The sequence below is a fragment of the Ammospiza nelsoni genome, chromosome 1 (genome assembly GCF_027579445.1).
Source record: "Ammospiza nelsoni isolate bAmmNel1 chromosome 1, bAmmNel1.pri, whole genome shotgun sequence".
Classification (NCBI taxonomy): domain Eukaryota; kingdom Metazoa; phylum Chordata; class Aves; order Passeriformes; family Passerellidae; genus Ammospiza; species Ammospiza nelsoni.
In genome coordinates, this window is record NC_080633.1 from 114,932,840 (window position 1) to 114,953,952 (window position 21,113).

The window sequence follows — 21,113 nt, forward strand, 5'->3', positions numbered from 1 at the left end:
TCAGCCCACTCAAATTATTTAGCTTATTATTCTTCATAATAGTTGCTCTTAAATTCTAATTACAATGCATCTATGTGCTTTTACAAGCATTACACTCTATTTTGGTCCTCTGATCACTCCAGATAGGATGAAAAATGAAAACATAATAGAAGTAATTGATTAAATAACATATATTTCAACTGGTTTAGGTTTGATAAACCCTTGCTCTCTTTTTCCCCACAGTGAAAATCTATGTTCTCTACATCACCACGGGAGCTATCCCTGGGTCAGGAACAGATGCAGATGTGTACATCATGCTGCAAGGCTCCTTGGGAGATACTGGCAGAAGAAAGTTAATTAGAAAAGGAGATGAAAATTTCACTAAAGGAAAGGTATATTTATGAGTTCTGCACGATATTTTTCACTTTTAGAATCCAGTCCAATCACTGTGGATTTAGTGGGAATAGGGAAGTCTACAAATTCAGTTTACAACACTCTGTGATTAAGTGTTTGTTTATCTCAACCTTATGTGGGAAATACCAATCCTTATGCAGCTGATGCTAGCATCATTGACAGCTGATAAAGTGGCTATAGCAAGTGCTTTCATATTCAATTTTACATCCAAATTTTAGTACCTCTTTTCTGCCCATGCCACTCTTCAGACTATGGCACCCTTCCCTGATTTCTACTGTCTGCTCCTCAGTCTGGCTCTTGGTCTCTCTCCAGACTGTCAGACAGTACTGTCCATAGTTTTCTTTGGTGTTCCAGGAGGGTCCTTCATTCACTGTGCAGGAGTGAGTCTTGTAGCTCATAGACATAGACCAGTCAAAGTCCAATATTGCTGCCGGAGATGCTTTTCCTTGATGCATTGTCAGTATAAGCAGAAATTGGAGGGAATGTGCTGCAGAAACATGGGAGATTTACAGAAAAATGCATGGTTTTGACATGAAACCTTGTGCCTGTCAGAAACTCTGGACAGAGGGAGTGAAATTTTCAGCTGAAAAGATCACAAGATATTTTGAACATGGAATAAATAAATTGCTTGTACTTACTCTGGCTCTTTTTTGGAAACAAATTTGAGGATTGAAGCAATTTTTAAAATATTTTGAAACAAATATCTATTACAGAAGAATTGGGTTGGAATAGTTGAAGTTTAGAAAAAATCCACCGGTGTCTTGCAACCAGTAAGTTATTTTAATCTGTTGGTGTTGGCTGCCAAGAAAATGAGAGTTTCTTCAAGGATGCAAGCTTCCAAATCAGCCTAGACCAATAGCCAAAGCAGACATGGCACATGTGATTAGGAGGGGCTCAGCTCCTAACTACTCCTAGCCTCTTCAATTCAGTGTCAATTGAAAGTGGGTATTATATTTCTGGATTTCAGCTACTTGAAATACTTATTCATAAGAAAAGTTGGAGAGTTTAAGTCTTCGTTATTTAAGGGATTAAATACTGTGGATGAGGCTACTCAGTTTTGATAAAGTCACATTTGTCTTCCTTAATGCTGGAGTTCAGGTCAGGGTTTACTGATAAGCTGATTTAACTGAATTTTAGAGCTGCAGTCTTTTTGTCCTCATGAAGTAAAGTTAGTTTAATATAAGTTTTACTAGGTTCCTCCTTAAATCATAGTCCCACAAGTGAGTAGTCTGATTTCTAGACTGGTAGTTTTTAATGAAGAGGGACCAGGGATGTACATGTAGAAATGTTGACTAAGAAAGCAGAAGTGAGCCACAAAGATTTATAACCTTGAAGGGTAGTTTTATAGTATTAGCATCTACTTCAGTATAGCTCAGAATTTTTCTCTCTTACAGAGTAAGATGCAGATCTGGCATGTAGCCATCTCTTCATTATTTATTTGACATTTTATAGGAGCAGTGTGTGAATATAACACAGTAGCCTTATATTTCTAAATGTAGATATCAGCACAGGAGGATTTTAGGGCTCTAAGAAGAAATTGCTTTCAGATAAGTAATAGAGAAAATATAAAAGTCTTGATTCACTCATTATTCAGTGAAAATAAAGGTATTTGGTTAATTGAAAAGTAAAAAATTATTCCGCAAGAAAGGCTCATGCCTATGTAGCAGTATTTGTTCATTATATGTTTTGGAAGTTTCCCAATGTTTTCTTGCCTTTAAAAGTAATCTCCAAAAAGACTCTCAAGTGTAGAATGTCTCTTTCTACACCAGCCCAATCACATATTGAGCCAAGCACCCCTGCAGTCAGAGATTCTGCACTTGGTGGTTTAGGGGATTTGGAGTATAACAGGCAGAATTTGCATTCGGAATCTTAACAGTTGTTCTGACATTTTAAAATGTGCTTTTCCTTGCAATAATTTTTCCCCTGACTATACTGTAACAGCTAGTGAACTGGAACAGTGTTTCTGTTCAAAATCATATCAAAATATGGTGTTAGTCTCCCAGAAAGTCAGGGCTGTTACAAGCAACAGTTTAGCTACGCAGAAGTACATAGAAATGTTTAAATATTCAGCAAAATTTGCAGTGGATTGGAGATATTCTTCTCTCATTTAACATGTTTTTTATTTTCACGAGCCAAGTTACATGATAGTAGAAGAGTGAATTCTCATCTTGCATCTGAAAAGTTTCTTTGTGCCTTTCCAAAGTCCTTACACCTGTGAAACCATCAGAGAACTTGAAGGTAAAGTAATGTGCATGATATTATTAATTCACCAGTAAGGCCCTGCAGCTCACCCCTGAGAGGGCAGCGCTGTCACCGTAGAGAGCTGAGATTCTGGTGATCTGCTCATACTAATGAGTGTGAGGACTTGTCCTGCAAGATCCATAGTCTTTCAAATTGCTGTGACATTGATGCCTTGTTTGATGTTCTCCTAAAAGCTGTGAGGACAGACAACGCAATCTCAGCACACATCTTCAGCTTTCCTGAAATCCTAACAGTATTTATTCATGATCCATGAGTCAGTTTAAGCCTGATTGATGTTACCTGCTTATGAGCATTTTCTTGAACCAAGTATACTCAGTTCAGACATTCTGGGAAAACCAGGGCCCAGTTGTATAAAATCCTTTCAGTATCTCCATGTTGCTTCTGACACGCAGTGTTTTTTCAGCAAATGTCATTCTTGATGCTTCTTTATATGGCCTTTGATAGACTTGCTGTATGCTCTGTCATATGGCTGTGAGTTATCCAAAAATTTCCTCTTTGAGAATGTGGGTTTTTTTCAGATCAGTTCCATCAATACCAGTAAAGTACACTGAATATGTTATGACTGAAATTTAAGTATTTTAATCTAGGTTTTATGAAATTGGCCAGTATGTTAAGTATTCTACTTTATAGAAGGACTAAATTCTCTGACAATTTTTGCTTCATTCTATTAGTATTTGAAAATATATATTCTTTATCCTGCCCTATATTTAGACATCAACTGCTCAGGTTGGTGCCATGGTAACTGCAGCACATACAAAAATTTTCAGTGAGAGGTGACTGTTGGTGCTCAGTTTCAGTACTCACAGATTAAGCACTGAGAATTAAAAAAAAAAAAAACTTCAGCAAAAAGTCCATGTGTGTCAGGATACACAAAGAGTCAGAATGTGGGGCAGTGTCCTGAGGTCACAAGTAGGAAGCCAGTGAAGTCCACATCCCACCACACTGACAGTGCTGCTATTTTGTGACTGAAGATAAACCTTCACTTATGGAAAGCATGCCTGACATAATGATTAAATAGGTGGCAAATGTCATTGATCCAAATGTATTCATCACAGTGGCAGGCTGTTGGCCAAGTTACTGCTATACAGGAATGAACACTAAATCAATCTGGTCATCATAGAATCACAGAATTGTTTAGGTTGGAAGAGACCTTTAAGATCAAGTCCAGCCATTGACCCAGCACTGCTCAGTCTACCACTGAACCATGTCCCTAGCTACATGTTTCCCTGGGCAGCCTGTTCCAATTCTTGACAACAATTTCATTGAAGAAATTTTTTCATATAGCCATTCTAAACCTCCCCTGGTGCAACTCCAAGTAATTTCCTCTTATGCTGTCATTTGTTATCTGGGAGAAGAGACCAACCCCAATCTGGTTGCAACCAATATTCCCCCCCGCAAGCCTCCCTCCTTTAAGGCAGTTACAGAAAGCAATCAGGTCTCCCTGAGCCTCCTTTCCTCCAGGCTAAATACCCCCAGTTCTATCAGCTGCTCCTCTTAGGATTTCTGCTCCAGACCCTTCACCAGTTTCTTTGCCATTCTCTGGACACACTCCAGCACCTCAATGTCTTTCTTGTAGAGAAGGGCCCAAAACTGAACACAGAATTCAAGGTGTGGCCTCATCAGTGCGGAGTACAGGGGGACAATCATTGCCCTGGTCCTGCAGGCCACCCTATCTCTGATACATGCCAGGATACCTTTGGCTGCCTTGGCCACCTGGGCACACACTGGCTCGTGTTCAGCAGCTGTCAACCAGAGTCTCTAGGTCCTTGGTGGTTTTCCAGCCACTCTTGTCCAGTCCTGTAGCATTGCATGGGGTTTTGAGACCCAAGTGCAAGACCTGGCACTTGGTCTCGCTGTACATCATGCAGTTGCCCTTGGCCCTTGGATCCAGCCCGTCCAGATCCCTTTGCAGAGGATTTCTGCCCTCCCGCAGATCAAGATCCTCACCCAACTTGGTGGTGTCTGCAAACTGACTGAGGGTGCCCTTGATCCCCTCCTCCAAATTATCAATAAGGACATTAAACAGGACTGGAGCCAGTGCTGAGCCCTGGGGAGCACCAGTAGTGACCAGCCATCTGCTGGATTTAGCTCCATTCACCACCACTCTCTGGGCCTGGCCATCCAGTCAGATTTTACCCAGAGAAGACTGCACTCATTGAAGCCATGAGCAGACACTTTCTCCAGGACAGTGTTGTGGGAAATTGTATCAAAGGCTTTCTTAAAGTCCAGCTTACCAAATTTGACAGCCTTTCCTTCATTCACTACAGAGGTCACTCTGTCACAGAAGACCAGGTTGGTCAGGCAGGACCTGCCTTTCATAAGGCCATGATGGCTGAGCCAGTGTGTGAATGCTGTGTGATGGTACTTGAGGTGATCTGTGCCATGACCTTCCCTGGCACATAGGTCAGGCCTGTAGTTCCCTGGATCCTCCTTCCAACCCTTCTTGTAGATTCATGCTACATTTGCCAATTTCCAGTCAAATGGGGCCTGTCCAGTTAGCTGGGACTGCCTGTAAATGATGGAAAGAGGTTTGGGGAGCACTTCTGCTAGCTCCCTAGGTACCCTTAGGTGAATCCCATCCAGCCTCATATGTGTGTCTCTGTGCTGTAGCAGGTTGCTGGTCCTTTCCCCTTGGATTGTAGGGGCTTCATTCTGCTCCCTGTCTCAGTTTCACATCTCAGGGGGCTGAAGATCAACTGGTCTTACTATTAGAGACTGAGGCAAAGATGGCAGTAAGTACCTTAAACTTTCCCTCAGTCTTTGCCAGCTCTGTTTGTGGCACTCATGGTTGCTTGCACTCCCTCAGGGCTTCTTCTGTACATGGGGGGAGCTTGGCCACCATTGGTTCTGGCCCTGTGTCCTGTCACCTGCTGTGCCTCGGGCTGTGGGTTCCTGGGGGGCTCTCTCTGCTATCCTGAGGTTCTTTTGGGAATATTCCCCCTGTACCACACTGCAGCATTCAGCTGCTGATTGTGCCAGCACCACAGCAGCTCACCTTGGCCACTTGACTGCTACTCTTTGCTACACCATCTTTAAATCCATTGAGCAGAAGGATTAATCAGATGGGAACTAGGAAAATATGGAATGCCATCACAGTGAAGAAAAAGCCAGTGAAGGTTGTCAGAAACTGCCAGGAGAAACGCAGAAAGAAAGAACATTTTTAAAGCTTTATAAAATCATAGGAGACAGTGGCAAACACCTGAGTTAAGTGCAGTTCTCATTGATACCTCCAGGATGGCACTTCCCAGTCAGTGGTTACAGTCAGTGAGAGATTTATAAGGTACAGCGTCAGAACATCCCATTCCAATCACCCATCTTGTCAATACAGCACTGGCCGATGTTTAGAGCTGAGTGAATAATTAATTTCAGTTTCCTGATATATTCCTGCAGGGCAAAAAATATGTAAAACTTTGTTGAAAAAAATTAAAAACCGGTCAAAATTAATTAATGCTAAAATTACCTGCAAGAGGGGAGTACTTCATTCTGTCTATATAGATCTTAAAAATAAATCACGTAAGTGACATTTCTAAAGCTGAAATGCATCTCAGTTTCATTTGCCTGTATTCTACACATTTGTTCTAACAAGATGGCTTAAGCATCTGCTGCAGAAAGGGAGTGATGGTTACCTTCTCTCTTCATTTGGACATTTATCTTAAATTGAAATTAGTTAACCTCAGAGAGCACCTGCTGTTTTCTTTGAAGGAAATTGTCTTATTATATAGACTTATTTTAGATAGGCCAAGTTGGGTAAGTGAATTTTATGCCCTGTTCATTTCAGGGTTTTGATAAACAAGGTAATTTTAAAATAAAATGCAGCTAAATTTATTAGCTTGATTTATTAAAAATCTTAAAACAAGTGTGTTTTTTTCAGGAAATAAAATATTCCATCATTTTCCTCAATGCAGCAAGAACTAAATTAAATTCAGTTCAAGTAAAAATGTTTGGAAAATATATCTAACTCCAAATGAATAGCTACCAGTGATGAAGTTTAAATCTAGCTGGAAAGCTGTTTCAAAGCTTAAGGATACTTGCTTTTTCTTTTAAATAGTAGAGATTCACACTGTTTTCTGGCTAAATTTGTCAAAATTTAACTTGGAATTGAATTTTGTCACACTTTTGACTGCTAGTTTGGACAACTCTCTTACACCAAATTTCTACAGCCCTTGACAGTATTTATGACAATAAGAAAATCAGTATGCCTTTGACAAGTTCAATAGATTATTCTGCTTGATTCACTGAAATGAAGGTTTCCAGTGATTTATTAACTCTCACAAATCTTTTCAGAGCACTCTTCAATTTAGCACCCTACTTCTTCAAGTGTCATAACTGGGGATTGTATTTGCATAATCTCTGAAATCTTGTTTTCTTCCAGATGAATCATGGAAATACTAAAGAGCATAAGCTTATTAACTGGCTTCACTGCATTGAGATGTGATTGAAAATATTCTTGTTACAGCTACACATGGAGACATACAAGTTAGACTTTTATTATCCCATTATAATATTTGATTATAGTGTCTTAATCAAAATATCATACAATAATATGCATTTCTGAAGTTGAAGGAAATTACATTCATCCTATTTTCTTTGCCTGTTAAACCAGATCTCAAACTTAGACTGTTATTCAATCAATCCAACAATCAAGCTGCATCAGATGGGATTGAATCTGTCTAAAGTGATGGCTGCCTTATGTTTGTTTATGTTTTGTTGCTGGTTTTGCTTGATTTTTAAATCTCTTTTGTTTGATATAATTTATGATTACAGCTTTGGATGTGGCTGATGACACTGACCTATGTAGCAGTCCTTTTGCATTTTATTAAATACATTTTAAAGTCTGATTGAAATGTCTTTACCTAGTTGGCAGGATGTTCATAGCGACTGATCAATATAAAATGCCTCTATTTTTTCTTACTCCTGCTGCTGTTTTGTGCATAGAAATCTTGTTTCAAAATTCTTTCCAGCTATACTAGGATTATGAACATAAGATCAGTGCAGGGCAAATATATTTGGGCTTTTTTACAACCCCTATTCTTTCACTGATTCTTCACCAATCTTGTTGAAGACTGATAAACTATGATAAATGTGGGTTATCAGAAACCTCAAATGATTCATTCATTATAATCTATGTTAATTTTTTCATGCAGAGATAAAAATTTTCAATTAATTTATAGCTGAGAATTTAACATGACACAAAATCATGCTTGCAGAAATGTGAGTCTAGAAGGAAATTCAGTGTTGCCTTTTTCAGATGCATGAAAATCCCTGTTTTTAAATAAGCATTTTTAAAGAAGCATACAGAACACTACAGGGCGGTGAGGGCACAGTCAGAGGCACTGTCCATCCTTCCACTGAGCTGAGCCAAGGCAGTACTGCTACCAGTGCTACTTACCGCCCAATATTTCCACCTCTGAAGTCTGCTGGCACAGTGACATTTGCACTGTCCAATGTTTATTTAGTTTAAGCAGTTCATATCATTAGTGATTTGGGCTTTTTCACTTGGTCTATCTTGATAAAACTTTGCTGGTGCTGATTTTGTTGTTACCTAGCCCAACTAAAAAGGTGGTAATGTCCATCTAAGAGAAGGTAGTGATGTGACAAGGTTCTGTTCAGCACAACTGGAAGAGCCCACAGGACCACAATCTGAAGGGGCAAAAGTAATTTTTCTCTTTTTTCTCCCTTTCCAGGAACGTTTACACACTCTTTCTGATTGGGCTCATTGTTGCAGGGGGCCTTTATTTTGCTTACCTGTGTTAAAACTGCTTTGTTTTCAGTGGAGTTTCTCCAGATTAACAAGTGAGATCAAAATAATCAGGCAGCAAATCAATAGGTTTGCTAAGCTTAATAGAAAAGGTCCTTTATCTAGACACTCTGACTCCTTTTCCAATAAAAGCCTATTAAAATGATACTAACATTAGCAGTATGGGAAACCACTTGTGCATACAGGTTGATGAAATGAAGCATATGGTGTGTCTTGACTTGCCATTTTCAGTTCTTCTGGGAATATCATCATTAACCAACCATCAAGTCTCAGTACCAAGCCTGTAAAATGATTGGCATTTATAAAGGTAAATATTGCACAGTGACTGTTCAAATGCTTCTTCTGTTACAAGAGCTATTGCAGCTGCTGCAGACAGTGATATGTTGCCAGCACTGTCACAGAAGAGTACTGAATAAAGTCGTAATAAACTGGGTCATAGATTCAAAGAAAAGGCTCAAAATGTGAGTCTTTGGAAAAAAAAGAAACATTTGAAGAAAAATCTGAAAGGAAGTTAAGAAAAAAACCCCAAACTTTAAATATTCTTAAAGGATTTCTGGAATTATTGTTATAAAGGAATTTTTAGTCCTTATTTTCTTAGCCAAGAGGTATGAAAAGTACCAGTTCTGGTTTTGCAGGGCAGCTCTTCTGGGTCACAGAGGATGTATGGCTCTACCATTGTCAGTCCTAGCTGCTCAGAGTGGGAAAATATCTTTCTTTCTCCAGGCAATGTTAATTATGAAAATTTAGTGGGCTGTACATACATACAAATTGCTTTAATGCTGTTCTGAGAAAATTCAATATAAGGTCTGCTGAATTAGCCAATATGTATTATTATCAATATTTAAGGTGACTTTTCAGTTCAAACCTAATTTGTTAGTAGTAACTAAAAAACAATTAACATTTTTTCCCCAGGGGAACATGATGGAGATAAATTTCATATTCTATAGGTTTGCTTCTGTTCTGTGCGTTTTCTTCCTCTCTCTTTCTCTTTCTGCAGAAGAATTAACCCTCCAGTCATTTCAAAGGTCCCCATTTGTAAGTCAAATAAAAGGTAGAATATCATGTGATGTACAAGACCTGTCAACAACTTGAGCATTTAGAAAATTTTATGCCTAATCCATGGTCTCAGATGAATATACAAAAATATTAGCTAATTTATTAATAATAATTGAATTTCATAAAATTAGAATGAAATATATGTCATAATCTCTCTGTTTGCAGACAGCTTGAGAGGAGAAAAGTGAATTAAATTTAGCAAATAAATTATCTCTAGCCAATTGTTTTTAGCTCTAACAATTATAGTTGCTGCTCTTTCTCTGTTCTTTTTTGGTCTCTTGACTAAAATAAAGCTCATTACACTGTGTAGATTTTCAAATGTACACATAAAGTGAAAATGTTATCTTGTCTGTGAGGTTAGTTTACCCCAGATGACACAATTTCCAGTCTATTTAATAGTTCCTTAACTTGCAGTTTATTAGATGTTTGAATAGTCTGCAGATTTGTCCATGGAGTTTTGAAATTTTACATTCTCTTAAGTAAGCTCGTTAAAATGGCACATTGACAAATGATACTGTGTCTAACACAAACCAAACATCAAGCTTTTCACAAATGTTTTTTCTGTCAAAATGTACTTATTTTCATAGGAAAAAGGAATTAGAAAACATTTTATGTCTTAACTAAACTTGCTTTTATCTGTGGCTGGATCCTCCAGGTCATAGATAACCCACAGCACGTGCTCTCCCTGATTTATTAAGTCACTAAATTAATAAGTACTAAAAGTTTGTTAAGCATAAAACTTGATGCAAGTCAGACCCAACTATTCTGGGGGCAGCACAAGACTAGAAGAAGCAGATTATTGTGTGTAGTTTTCCAATATTCCTAACTTTCCTTTCCGAGAGTGGATCACTGACAACAGAATTTTTTGGAGATGATGATGACCATGCCACTAAATTAGTCATTCTCTGGAAAACTCTTTTCTCTTAAAAAGAAATTATTCTAACAAGTATCTGACAAGAGCTTTCTCACGTGTTTCCAATAAAATAATTGTGCTTGTTTCAGCTGTGGTAGAAATAATTTTCTTCCCAGTTGCTGGTGTGTGGCTCTGTTTTGGATTTGTGCTGAACACAGAGCTGATAACACAGAGATGTTTTTGTTATCACTGAGCAGGGCTTGCACAGAGCCAAGGCCTTTCCTGCTTTTGGTGCTGCCACACTGGTGAGGGGGCTGGGGGTGCTTGGGAGGGTGGGAGGAGACACAGCCAGGACAGGTGACCCCAGCTGACCAGAGGGACATTCCAGACCATGGGGCATCATGTCCAGCATAGAAAGGCAGGGAACAAGGAGGAAGTGGGACTGTTGGAGTGATGGCATTTGTCTTCCTAAGTAACCTCTGCAAGTTCTGGGGCCCTGCTCTTCTGGAGATGGCTGAACACCTGCCTGCCCATGGGAAGCACTGAATCAATTCCTTGTTTTGCTCTGCTTGTGTGCATGGCTGTTGCTTTCTCTATTAAACTTTATCTCAACCCACAAATTTTCTAGCTTTTGCCATTCTGACTCTCTCCTTGATCTTGCTGGTGAGGGGGTGAGTGAGCAGCTCTGTAGGGCTTGGATATTGCCTGGGGTTAAACCTCAACAATCATGCATATACAATCATATTATTATAAGCATTATCATTTGCAAGAATTAGCAGCATCTTTAGGATAAATTTTCACATTTTGTGAACTTAATTTTTTTTTTTTTTTTTTTTTTACTGAGTGACACAGGATATGTTTCTTACTCCAGTCTGTGTTTCTCAGTCATCTCCTGACTGCATGTATTTTTAATACATTTCATTTAATAAGTGCAACAAATTCATTTTATTCAGACATGATGGTGTAACTTTACCAATCCAATTAAAGCTGGAATAAAAGAGTGATCAAATTAATATCACAATTAATGTAAATTAGTTGTTCAAGTTAATGGTATTCAATCATCAAATTAGTCCAATAGGTAATAAAATAAAATTATTGTGTTGACACTAAACCTTAACTTTTTGATTTAGCTAAGGAAAACATGAAGAGGAGCCTCTTTTCCTGCAGTTCTGCACTCCTAGAATTTCAGCTGTTCCAATGTATTTGCTCTGCTGTTAGATTCACTAAGCCGCTGATAACGTTGATTCCTTATGAGCAAGTATAGCTATTCAAAAGCCTCTTTCAGATTTTTTCCTTCGTATCATTGTCTCATTTTCCCATTTCACATGATGGCTTAAGAGTGATAATGCAGATGTGTTGATTAGATGGTACATTGTAGCAGTTTTTGACCAACATGATCTTTCTGTCTACAAGTTCTAGAGTAATCAGTAACAGGTTGATTATTATTTTTAATACACTGCTAAAGGTGTGGTTCACAAACACACATTTATACATATATTACAGATATCTCATGTATAGATATTGATGAAAAACGAGAAAAAAAAATTGAACAAATTTAAAATTTTTCTGTTTCTGGGGGTTCTTTTAAAGTGGATGGTCATATCTAATCCGCAATTTTAAGTTCAATATTTCAGTTTATACTGTGTCTCATTAAGTTGCAAGCTGATTGGGCTCATCTTTGTGACAAATCTTTCATCAGTTATTCAGCTGGAAGACTTGTCCAGGAAAGAATGGAGGTGGAGCAAGAGAACTGTTATTTTCTATCTCATAAACCTTTAAGGGTTGCTCTGGCAGAGCAACTTCAGTGTGAATTACTTTGGGAAGACTTCAAGACTTCTCAGGACTCAAGTGTTTTCATCATTATTGTTACCTATTCCCTTCAAAACCATCTTTGCATCTTTAAATCATGCTGGAAATTTTATCACAGATAACACTAGATTTTAACAGTTATCAACCCCAGTAGAAATTAGATGATAATTCATAAATCTATAAAGCAAAAAATGTGGAAAGTCTCTGTGACAAGAATTTAATGTCTGTTTTTCAGCTGAGGAAACAGGAAATAAGTGTAACACTCACAAAAAGCCAGAATCAGATATTGTGGAAGTACTGAATATCTGATAAATCACAATTCTCTTTAGGAATCTTACTTCAGTGTTCTAAACATTGTAAAATTATTGTGGGTTTTTTAACTGATAGAGAATAGCAGAACTTATTTCAACATAGTTTTTTTGAATATTTTTCTTTCCATTCAATTACTTATATTGAAACTAATCCTACACACTAATCCAAATCTGGAACCAAGTTTGTCATTCTTTCTTTAGAGATTCCTTCTGTGATGCTTGTTTCTACCCTTCTCATTCCCAGTATTTCATTCCTGAAATAGCCGTTGGGGTCTATTTTGTTGAGAGTAAGATATTTTTAAAATATATTCCCTGTAGATCATTAAACATCAATTTTGGGAAGGAAAATTTCTCATTAAGCAAGCATAGGCAGCTGATAATCTGTGTGGGCAAAGAGGGGGTTTAGCTGTAAATTGCAGAACCACAAAGGGAAGAAATACTTCTTACTGCAGGCATTTAGCATAGTCAAACTTGTCATTTCTGGTTCTGTTACTATTTATAAAGTTAATAAAAAAATCCTGATTTTCTTCTCACTTTCATTGTTCAAAATACACTGATAATTTAGTTACATGATTCTGTTTCCATATGACTTCTGATTCTGAATTTTTCAGGTGGATATTTTTCAAGTGGAGGCAGTAGATATTGGTATTCTTCAAAGGATGGTCGTTGAAAAAGGGAGAGGCTCTGACTGGCTTCTGGAGAAGATTATTGTGAAAGAGTCAGCATCTTCAGGGACAGAAACACTGTTTATGGCTCAAACGTGGCTTAAAGACAGACGTGATGGAAAAAGATCTGCCTCAGTAACTCTGGATGTCACAGGTCAACACTACCTTCAAACTATCATCTGCTAAGAAATTCAATCCAAACTGAGGAATGCAGCTATACAATTTGCTTCTACAAAAAAGTTGTGATTTAAAATATTCCAGTAGAACATTGTCATTATACAGGGAATTAGTGTGTCTGAACACTTTGTGTTTTAATACCATTTAATAACCACAATTTGCCAGAGGATAATTTCTGCTTTGCTACTCCAGATTTTCAATGGTGTAAATGCCAAGAAATTTGTCCCATTCCTTTTTTACAAATTCCTACCTCTCCAAGTCTTACTTCTACACCTGCAAACTATTTTTAAGCTTCTAATACCAATTACCTGCTAGGCAGAGTGAAAACGAGGTAAAAAGCAGGGAAAACGCTGTTTAAGCAGTGGAGAGAATGTCTCCATTGTATTCAAGATGACTAATTTACATTATTTATGCTACAATGTTTGGACAACTTTTGCCACAATCTGGAGATGCTTTTGACTGACACCATGAGAGTAGTCAGGCCGCAGAGGAGCAGTTTTGAGCCCACTGCCTGTGGCTCTTTGTCATGACAGGAAAGGAATGTACACCCTCCTTCCCTCCCTGTGTCATGGCTTCAGTCCAAGCATGGATTTCAACACAATCTGGTGCGCAAGCTGGGAGGAACCACAACACACTCCAACCAGATCAGTAGGCACCAAAACCCAGAATGTACCTCTAAGACAGATGTATTTATTCTCCTGCCTCTCAGAGAAGTTAACTGACAGCATAGATGAGTCCTTGGATTGCAAAATGTGTTCTAGATTTATTCTTCCTAACTCCTTGGGCATTTGCTGGCACTTGTCCAGCAATAGTCTCTTGAGACGGAAGAAGATTCTAGTTCAATTGATTTCCTCTGCTGTATGATCTCTAACTTTTGATCATTTGAAACCAGGAAAAAAAGGAGGAAACTGTTCGTGTGCAAATACAAATAATTTCAGCTTTGGTTTAGTTTGTATGTTGGGACATCTCAAAAAAAAAAAAAAAGAAAAGGTAATATTTAGTTCTGTTTCTACTAAACTTCACTGATTTGGACAAATGTTCCTTCATTGATTTGGATAAATGTGAGTTTCTTTATACAATAATTGGAAAATCCAGTCTTGGTTATGAACTCAAAAGAAGTCTTCTCATTTTCAGTACAGGTCAGTACCTAATGTTTGCAGGCAGCTTTGATCTATACCAAATCCCATTGAAATCAGTGGGGACTCATATCTGTGGGAGGAACATCAGCCTCTAGAATGGGCATTAAAGACATCCAATTAGTGCTCAGTCATCCAGAGGATAAATTGTACAAATGAAAGGGAAATACTTTAAAATGAAAAATACTTGCATCTTCATGTTACTACCATTTCCTAGTAAAAAGCCAGCCCCAGAGACAGTTTATTTAATGGGATGATATTTAGCATGATATTAAATAGAAAATCACACTGTACATTTCCTAGTTAAATCTTTAATCTAAATGATATAATACTCAGTCAATTGCCTCACTAGACATGAATACAGACCTTTATTATCATATAGATACTGTTCTACAAAAGTATTAATTTTATCTTTTTTTTTAATTAGAAGTTCAGGAGAGGAGGAGTACATCTGCCTGGCCTTTAGAAAGAGACCAAATGAATTCAGGTATAGCTTCTGTCGTTACATTGACTGTTTTATTAATCAGTTTTGAAATAATAATGTGAGAATATTTTCATCACAATATGTCGTTATACTTACTAGTACTGACAATAATTACCCCTTCGTAAAACATGGCAATGAACTTAGGGAGCTGCTCAATACCCAGGTAACATGCTTATAAAATAATGTTTCCCATGTAGAGCAAGGCATGTCTTAGAAATTTTATATCAGATAGCTTTGTTAATATATGAAAACAGAAACGTCCTTAATATTTCTTCCTTTTTATTTTCCTTATTTTATTTGTTCAGAAGGCAGATGGAGGATTTATTTCACAAAGCATCAAGAAGAAACAAAATCAGAATTTGAAAAGTTGTCAGAAAATATATCCAAGATGGTTATGGTTTTTTATGGAAGCAACGGCAAGTCAAATCCAGTTTCCATGGAAAACAAAGTGGAACATCAGACTGAGAACCAAATAACATATGATGTAAAATAATATATAGATTTGCCTATATTTAAATATCCTTTGAGATTCATTTTAAAGAGAAATAAGAATGTAGTGCTGTAGATATTGTTTTTAGTGTTTGTATTATTGTTTAAACATTCAAGAAAATCAGAGCTGAAGTTTTCAGTCACATACCATATTTTATTTTTAATTTCTGGCTTTCTCAAGTTCATGATGATCAAGCACATTCTTTTTTTCCCCAACAAACAGTCATAGTTAATAATGCATATCATTTTAAATGACATTAACATTACTTATTCACATTAGAAATCAGTGGTGTATGTAATTTGAATTTGATAGAACAATTACAACAAGTGCCCCTAGAGGATAAAGCTAAAATGTCCTTAAGTGCCTACAGTCAACCTGGTTCTGCTGCTTTTGAAGTGAATGGCACTTTTAGCACCAAGCCTGATGCAAATGGGTGCAGGACTGTGCTGACTGCTTTAGAGCCAGCTTCCTCTCTTCCTGTAAACTACCTATGCATTTATCTGCACACCTCTGTTTGGATGCTAACTCCTTGTTTTCTTGATTCCTAGATACGTTTGCCATCTGATTTGGGAATGCTTTATAAAGTGAGGCTTGGTCTCCAGAGTTTGGAAAACAACATATCCCAGTTGTCTCTTCATCACTTTAAAATACAGAACACATCAACCCTGGATACCTTTAGTCTCACCATAAATAAAACACTTCCTCTTTCTCCTAATGGAGACAGATGGGTTGAATTCCCTATACAGTGGCCATTAAAAGAAGCACTTTCTGGTAGGTATAAATCTACTCCAAAGCAGCAGAGTGGTTCAGCAGGTTAACGTGTCCTGGTATTACAGTGGAAACCTTTATCAAAACAGAAATTTTTATTGTCTTTATTTAACGATTCATAGAGATTGGATAAGAAGTTAAAAGGTATGAAGGAAAATATTACCCACTCAGCTTAATTTCTGTACTATGAAGGGGGAAATACAATATTCACTTGATGGCACAGAAGCATTATAATATGCTATAAAGTGCAGTTTATAAGAAATATTCTTTTCTTGAACTATTGTAATATTTTTATTCTCTTTTGTTTAGTCCTCAGCTGCTCATATTGCTGACATTACCAACATGATTTTTTTATAGTTCATTTACTATTAAGTGATTTTGTTGTTTGTTTGCACATTCTAAACAAATATTCTCAGTAAATAACAGCTCAAAACTACATATAAGCTTCAGCTTTATTACCTTTATATACTCCAAATATTTATGCCTCCTAAAATTAGCTCAACAATTCTTACATTTGTCACCTTGGTTAAGTAAAATAAAAGAAATCCTTTCACCTAAAATCCACCCTATTCCCTAATGTGATGCTTACTGAATGCTACCATATGATGGAACAAATACTAACTTAATTAACAGACCAAATAATGATACTTAATATTTAAATAATTTGTCCCTGAGTCTTATACAAATTAATTATTTGGGTAAGAAATAAGTCAGCTCATCTAAAATGGGCTGAAGTAGATGTAAAATTAACTACCCCAAGACACTTTGGATTGCAATTTATGGCCCAGTTTCAGTGAGGTCTCTGAATGCACCCAAAAATAAGTATGTGAATAATCTCAGTAGAAGTAACAGAGCCTGAAGTTTGGGGTTATTTTGCATATTTTGGAAGCAATTGAAAATCTAAAACTTGTGTCTAGGCTTTAGATTTCTATTGCTTAAAGGTGTTATTTTCACTTGTCCACTTACACAGTATGGGTACAGAACAGGACTCAATGGTTTTCATCTCCTACACACAAGATTGAAACAAAGAGGACCTTCAGATTAACATAAAGCACATGAGTGCACCCCTTGCAAAGGAGTGATCACTGTCACATGCAGAAGTATTCAGGATACAGGTACAAGTCCACAGAAATGAGGAGAGAAAGATGCAGCATGGGTGATAAAAGGGGGATGAGACTGGAGTCCTCATGACCTTGGCTCTGTCTCTGTCACTGACCTCTTCGTTGAAAAAGTAATTTCCTCATTCTTCCCTTTTTTTTTTTTTTTTTTTTGGTAATATTTTTGTTCTTTGCAACTATTCTAAAATCAACAGACAAAAACCATCACAAGCAACGAATAGGTGTTATATTATCCATAGGTTTAGTTAAAAGAACAAACAAATGAAATAGTTAATTTCTGTAGTTTTTATTTCTTTCCACCCATGCTTTAGATATTTTCAAGGAGGGATTTGTAACCAGTGAAGAAAAAAAAACAACTAGGATAGTGATTCCCTCAAATCTTTGCCATTTATGTCCAAGAGAGCTTTAAGCAGCTCCACAGCAGGTGGTACACGTGGAGTTCAAAGTGATCTTTAGAGACAAATTTACTTGCAATTTATTGTGGAAACCAGATATGCTTTTTGACAGCTTTCTAAACCTAATTTATTTTCTCCCTTTTATCAGCTAAAAGCAAAACCAGTATTGTATTAATTGGAATGGAAAGCAGCTAATCACACTCACCATAACCAGAAGCCATGTGATATTAAATTTCAGATACAGCTCTGTCATTTATAAAGTGCCTTAGTATTTTATCTGTTATATTTTCCTTTTGTAAAAAAAGCTTGCTTGGGATTGTGATGAAGCATTTGCTAATGGCTAATTGAAGCCATCAAAATGCAGTTGATAGAGTGCAGACCCCTGAGATCCGCACTTGTGCACACTTGTGCCTTTGGGTGCATTAATGAGCAGAGGCCTCCAGCTGGGTATATACATAAGTACTTTCCTTTTACTGTACCTTCCTTTGAGATGCTTACACCTCAGGAATCCCCAGGGATGACATGGTGCTGTCTCTCTCCTCTCACACACAGGACTGTTCAGAAGGTCAATTTTGCACTACTGTAGTTTTTAAGGCAAAACAGTTAAATATTGAAAAGGTAAAAAAACCCCTTATTATGCTATTTTCAAGCTGATTATTCCCAGAACTTTAAAAGAGAGCTGTAATTCATCCCAATCTTATGAAATAATTAGAATTTTATAAAATTAATGGAGTTGTAACATTCATATATGTTACCCTTGTTGTATGTAATTTCTTTTCAGAGATTCCTTTAATCTTTCCCTTTCCAATTTATTCAGTACACTAAAGAGATAAAAGCTGGTGGCTACACTTGTGATCTGGTCACATTACCCAAACAAAGACATTATTTAAGTATTTTAGCCCTCCTACCCTCGCCTACATTAATTTCCCTCACTTGCCCTCCTCTGTACAATGGACTCTCCCAGCGCTATCCCCTGTATGATCTGATCCAAAGTTCATGAATGCAGCCTCTCCACCTGGCTCCAGTGCACCAGGGCCACCACGAGTCACAGACCTGGCTTGCCTTGGACTCCCCTGGAACCTCCAGCCATGATGGGCAGAGTGTCGCAGACATACTTTATGAAAAATTCTTTTTTAAAGATTTTTCTTCTTGAGAAGCTGAGAGGTTTCAGAAACAAAATGTAAACATTGATTATCTGTTGCTGTAGAATGCAACAAGTAGATCTTTGATTGGCCCATCTTAGATGTTTCTAATTAATGGCCAATTAGAGTCAGATGGCTTGGACTCTCTGTCCGAGACAGAAGCTTTTGTTATCATTCTTTGCTGTTCTATTCTTAGCTAGCCTTCTGATGAAACTTTTTCTTCTATTCTTTTAGTATAGTTTAATGTAATATATATCATAAAATAATAAATCAAGCCTTCTAAAACATAGAGTCAGATCCTTCATCTCTTCCCTCATCCAGGAACCCCTGTGAACACCGTCACAGGCAGAAGATGCCCCAGTCAGATCATGCCTGAGCCTCATGTCATGTGCATCTTTCTCTGGTTCTCTGTCTGCCCCCCTCTCCTGTACAGACCTTGGACTTATGTTGTAGCCTTATTCGCATTCCTTCTCTGGCCCTTTCTCCTTCTGCCCCCAGCTCAATCCCAGGATGTATCCCAGGTCTTTTTCACTGTTTGCTGCATCTGGGACTCTGGACATCTCTGCCTGCCTCATGCAGATGCTGCAGAACGTGGTCAGAGAGGGCAATGCCTCAGCTGGGGCTGTGCTCAGCTTCTACCTTGTCCGCTCTTGTGGGGCCGGTCCATTCTTGCTGCTCTTTGACACAGCGATCCAAGAATTAAACCTCCCAAATGCAATCCTTTCATTTTTGTTTTGGGATGGTCCAGCCTCCCTTCTCAAATTTCAGATCTGGGAGATGGTGGCAAAACAATTATGAAGAAAATGCAAAAATTTTGGGGTTTGCTATTATTTTCAAGTGCTTGAATTTTAATTACATCTGATTGTAGAATGCCATGTTGTCAAATTGCTGGGCAAGGTTGTGGCACAGTCTTAACAAGATCTCTTTTTACTTGATATTGCAGTGGTTACATATCATCTAACAGTATTTTCAAGAAATATTTTGAATGAGAGAAATTTAGTGCATATGACTGCATGTATCTATGGTACTCATGGTGACACAGGAGACAGATCCCTTCTCCAGTCATTGCAGAATGTACAGGAGGAAGAGAAAAATGAGGTACTCTGTCTTAAAGTACTTTAAAATTTACCCTTTTATACATTCTTGTACTTCCTACATATTATTTTCAAATTTCCCCGTACAGTTGAGAAACATGGTTTTATAATAAAATACTGAATAATTTTATTTTAGTCATTTACAGTTAAGAAACATGGTTTTATAATACAATACTGAATAATTTTATTTTAGTCATTTGCAGTTATGGTGGATGCTGTTGACTTGGGAGAACTGGAAAAAATTGTTCTTTTGATCAGCAGTAAAACAGGTAAAATGCTTTTACTTTCTAAACTCAGTCCTGTAAATCACACAGCTAGCATCCTGTTAAAGGCAACAAAGTCACTGCCAGAGTTAAATCCTAGTTAAATCCTTTTGGCTATTTTTTCTAAAGGGAAGGGTTTCATAAAGCAAAATTCTACATTTTGACAAATTAAAATCCTGGGATCTAAAGGTTATAACGTTACTGCATCAAGAAAGTAAATGATGATGAATATAATTATATTCTGCACTTAATACATGCTCTACTAATAAGTTATCTAGTAGAATAATTATTATTCAAGTAAGAAATTGGTATTGTTTAATTTTCCTTCTGTGATTCAATTATTTTCACTGTTTCCACCCCCAGTTCAGTTTTCTCCCTGTGACATTCAGAGGGAATTTTTACCTCTGTTTGGCAGTCAGCAAGTTTTGTCACTGAACCTTCTTGAAATTGTCTTGATCTCAACATCTCTCAGCTTTATCTGTAGGATGGCTATCATGCTACTAATTCGAAGAATTAATTATAAAGGTTTTTTAAATCCCTTAATGAAATTTGCTATGTAATTGCCAATTGCTATGTAATTGGGAAGCAAGGGTTCTGTGTTTGCACTTTATCTTTTTTTTTTTTTTGTTTGCTCATCCGGAGGCTCCTCATAAAAACCTTTTAGGCACAGCACCCGGTTTCAACCAAGTATGTGAGGTGACATTTGGGCACAAACTCTTGGCTGGTCACACATCCTGTGCCCAGCACAGGTCACCCCCAGGGGGACACGGTGTGGGGCTGCAGTTACTCCAGAGGGGAAGGGAAGCACAGGGACAGCCCTGCCATGCTGCAGCTCTCTGCTCTTGTTTCCCACAGCCTCAGTTGTGGAAGGTAACTGCAGCCATCTGTCTGAGTGACAGTCACTGAATGTGGCAACTGTGTGTAGCCAAAGGGCACCAG

General features: G+C 37.6%; 1 protein-coding gene across 1 annotated transcript in view; it reads left to right on the forward strand.

The window, feature by feature from the left end:
* LOC132079350 (lipoxygenase homology domain-containing protein 1-like) overlaps positions 1–21,113 on the forward strand; it is a 116,605-nt gene that overhangs the window by 86,623 nt on the left and 8,869 nt on the right. The window contains 7 exon segments of the mRNA XM_059481884.1: positions 223–371; positions 13,054–13,261; positions 14,848–14,907; positions 15,210–15,388; positions 15,943–16,165; positions 19,761–19,915; positions 20,105–20,180. Coding sequence (XP_059337867.1) covers positions 223–371; positions 13,054–13,261; positions 14,848–14,907; positions 15,210–15,388; positions 15,943–16,165; positions 19,761–19,915; positions 20,105–20,180 — 1,050 coding nt within the window.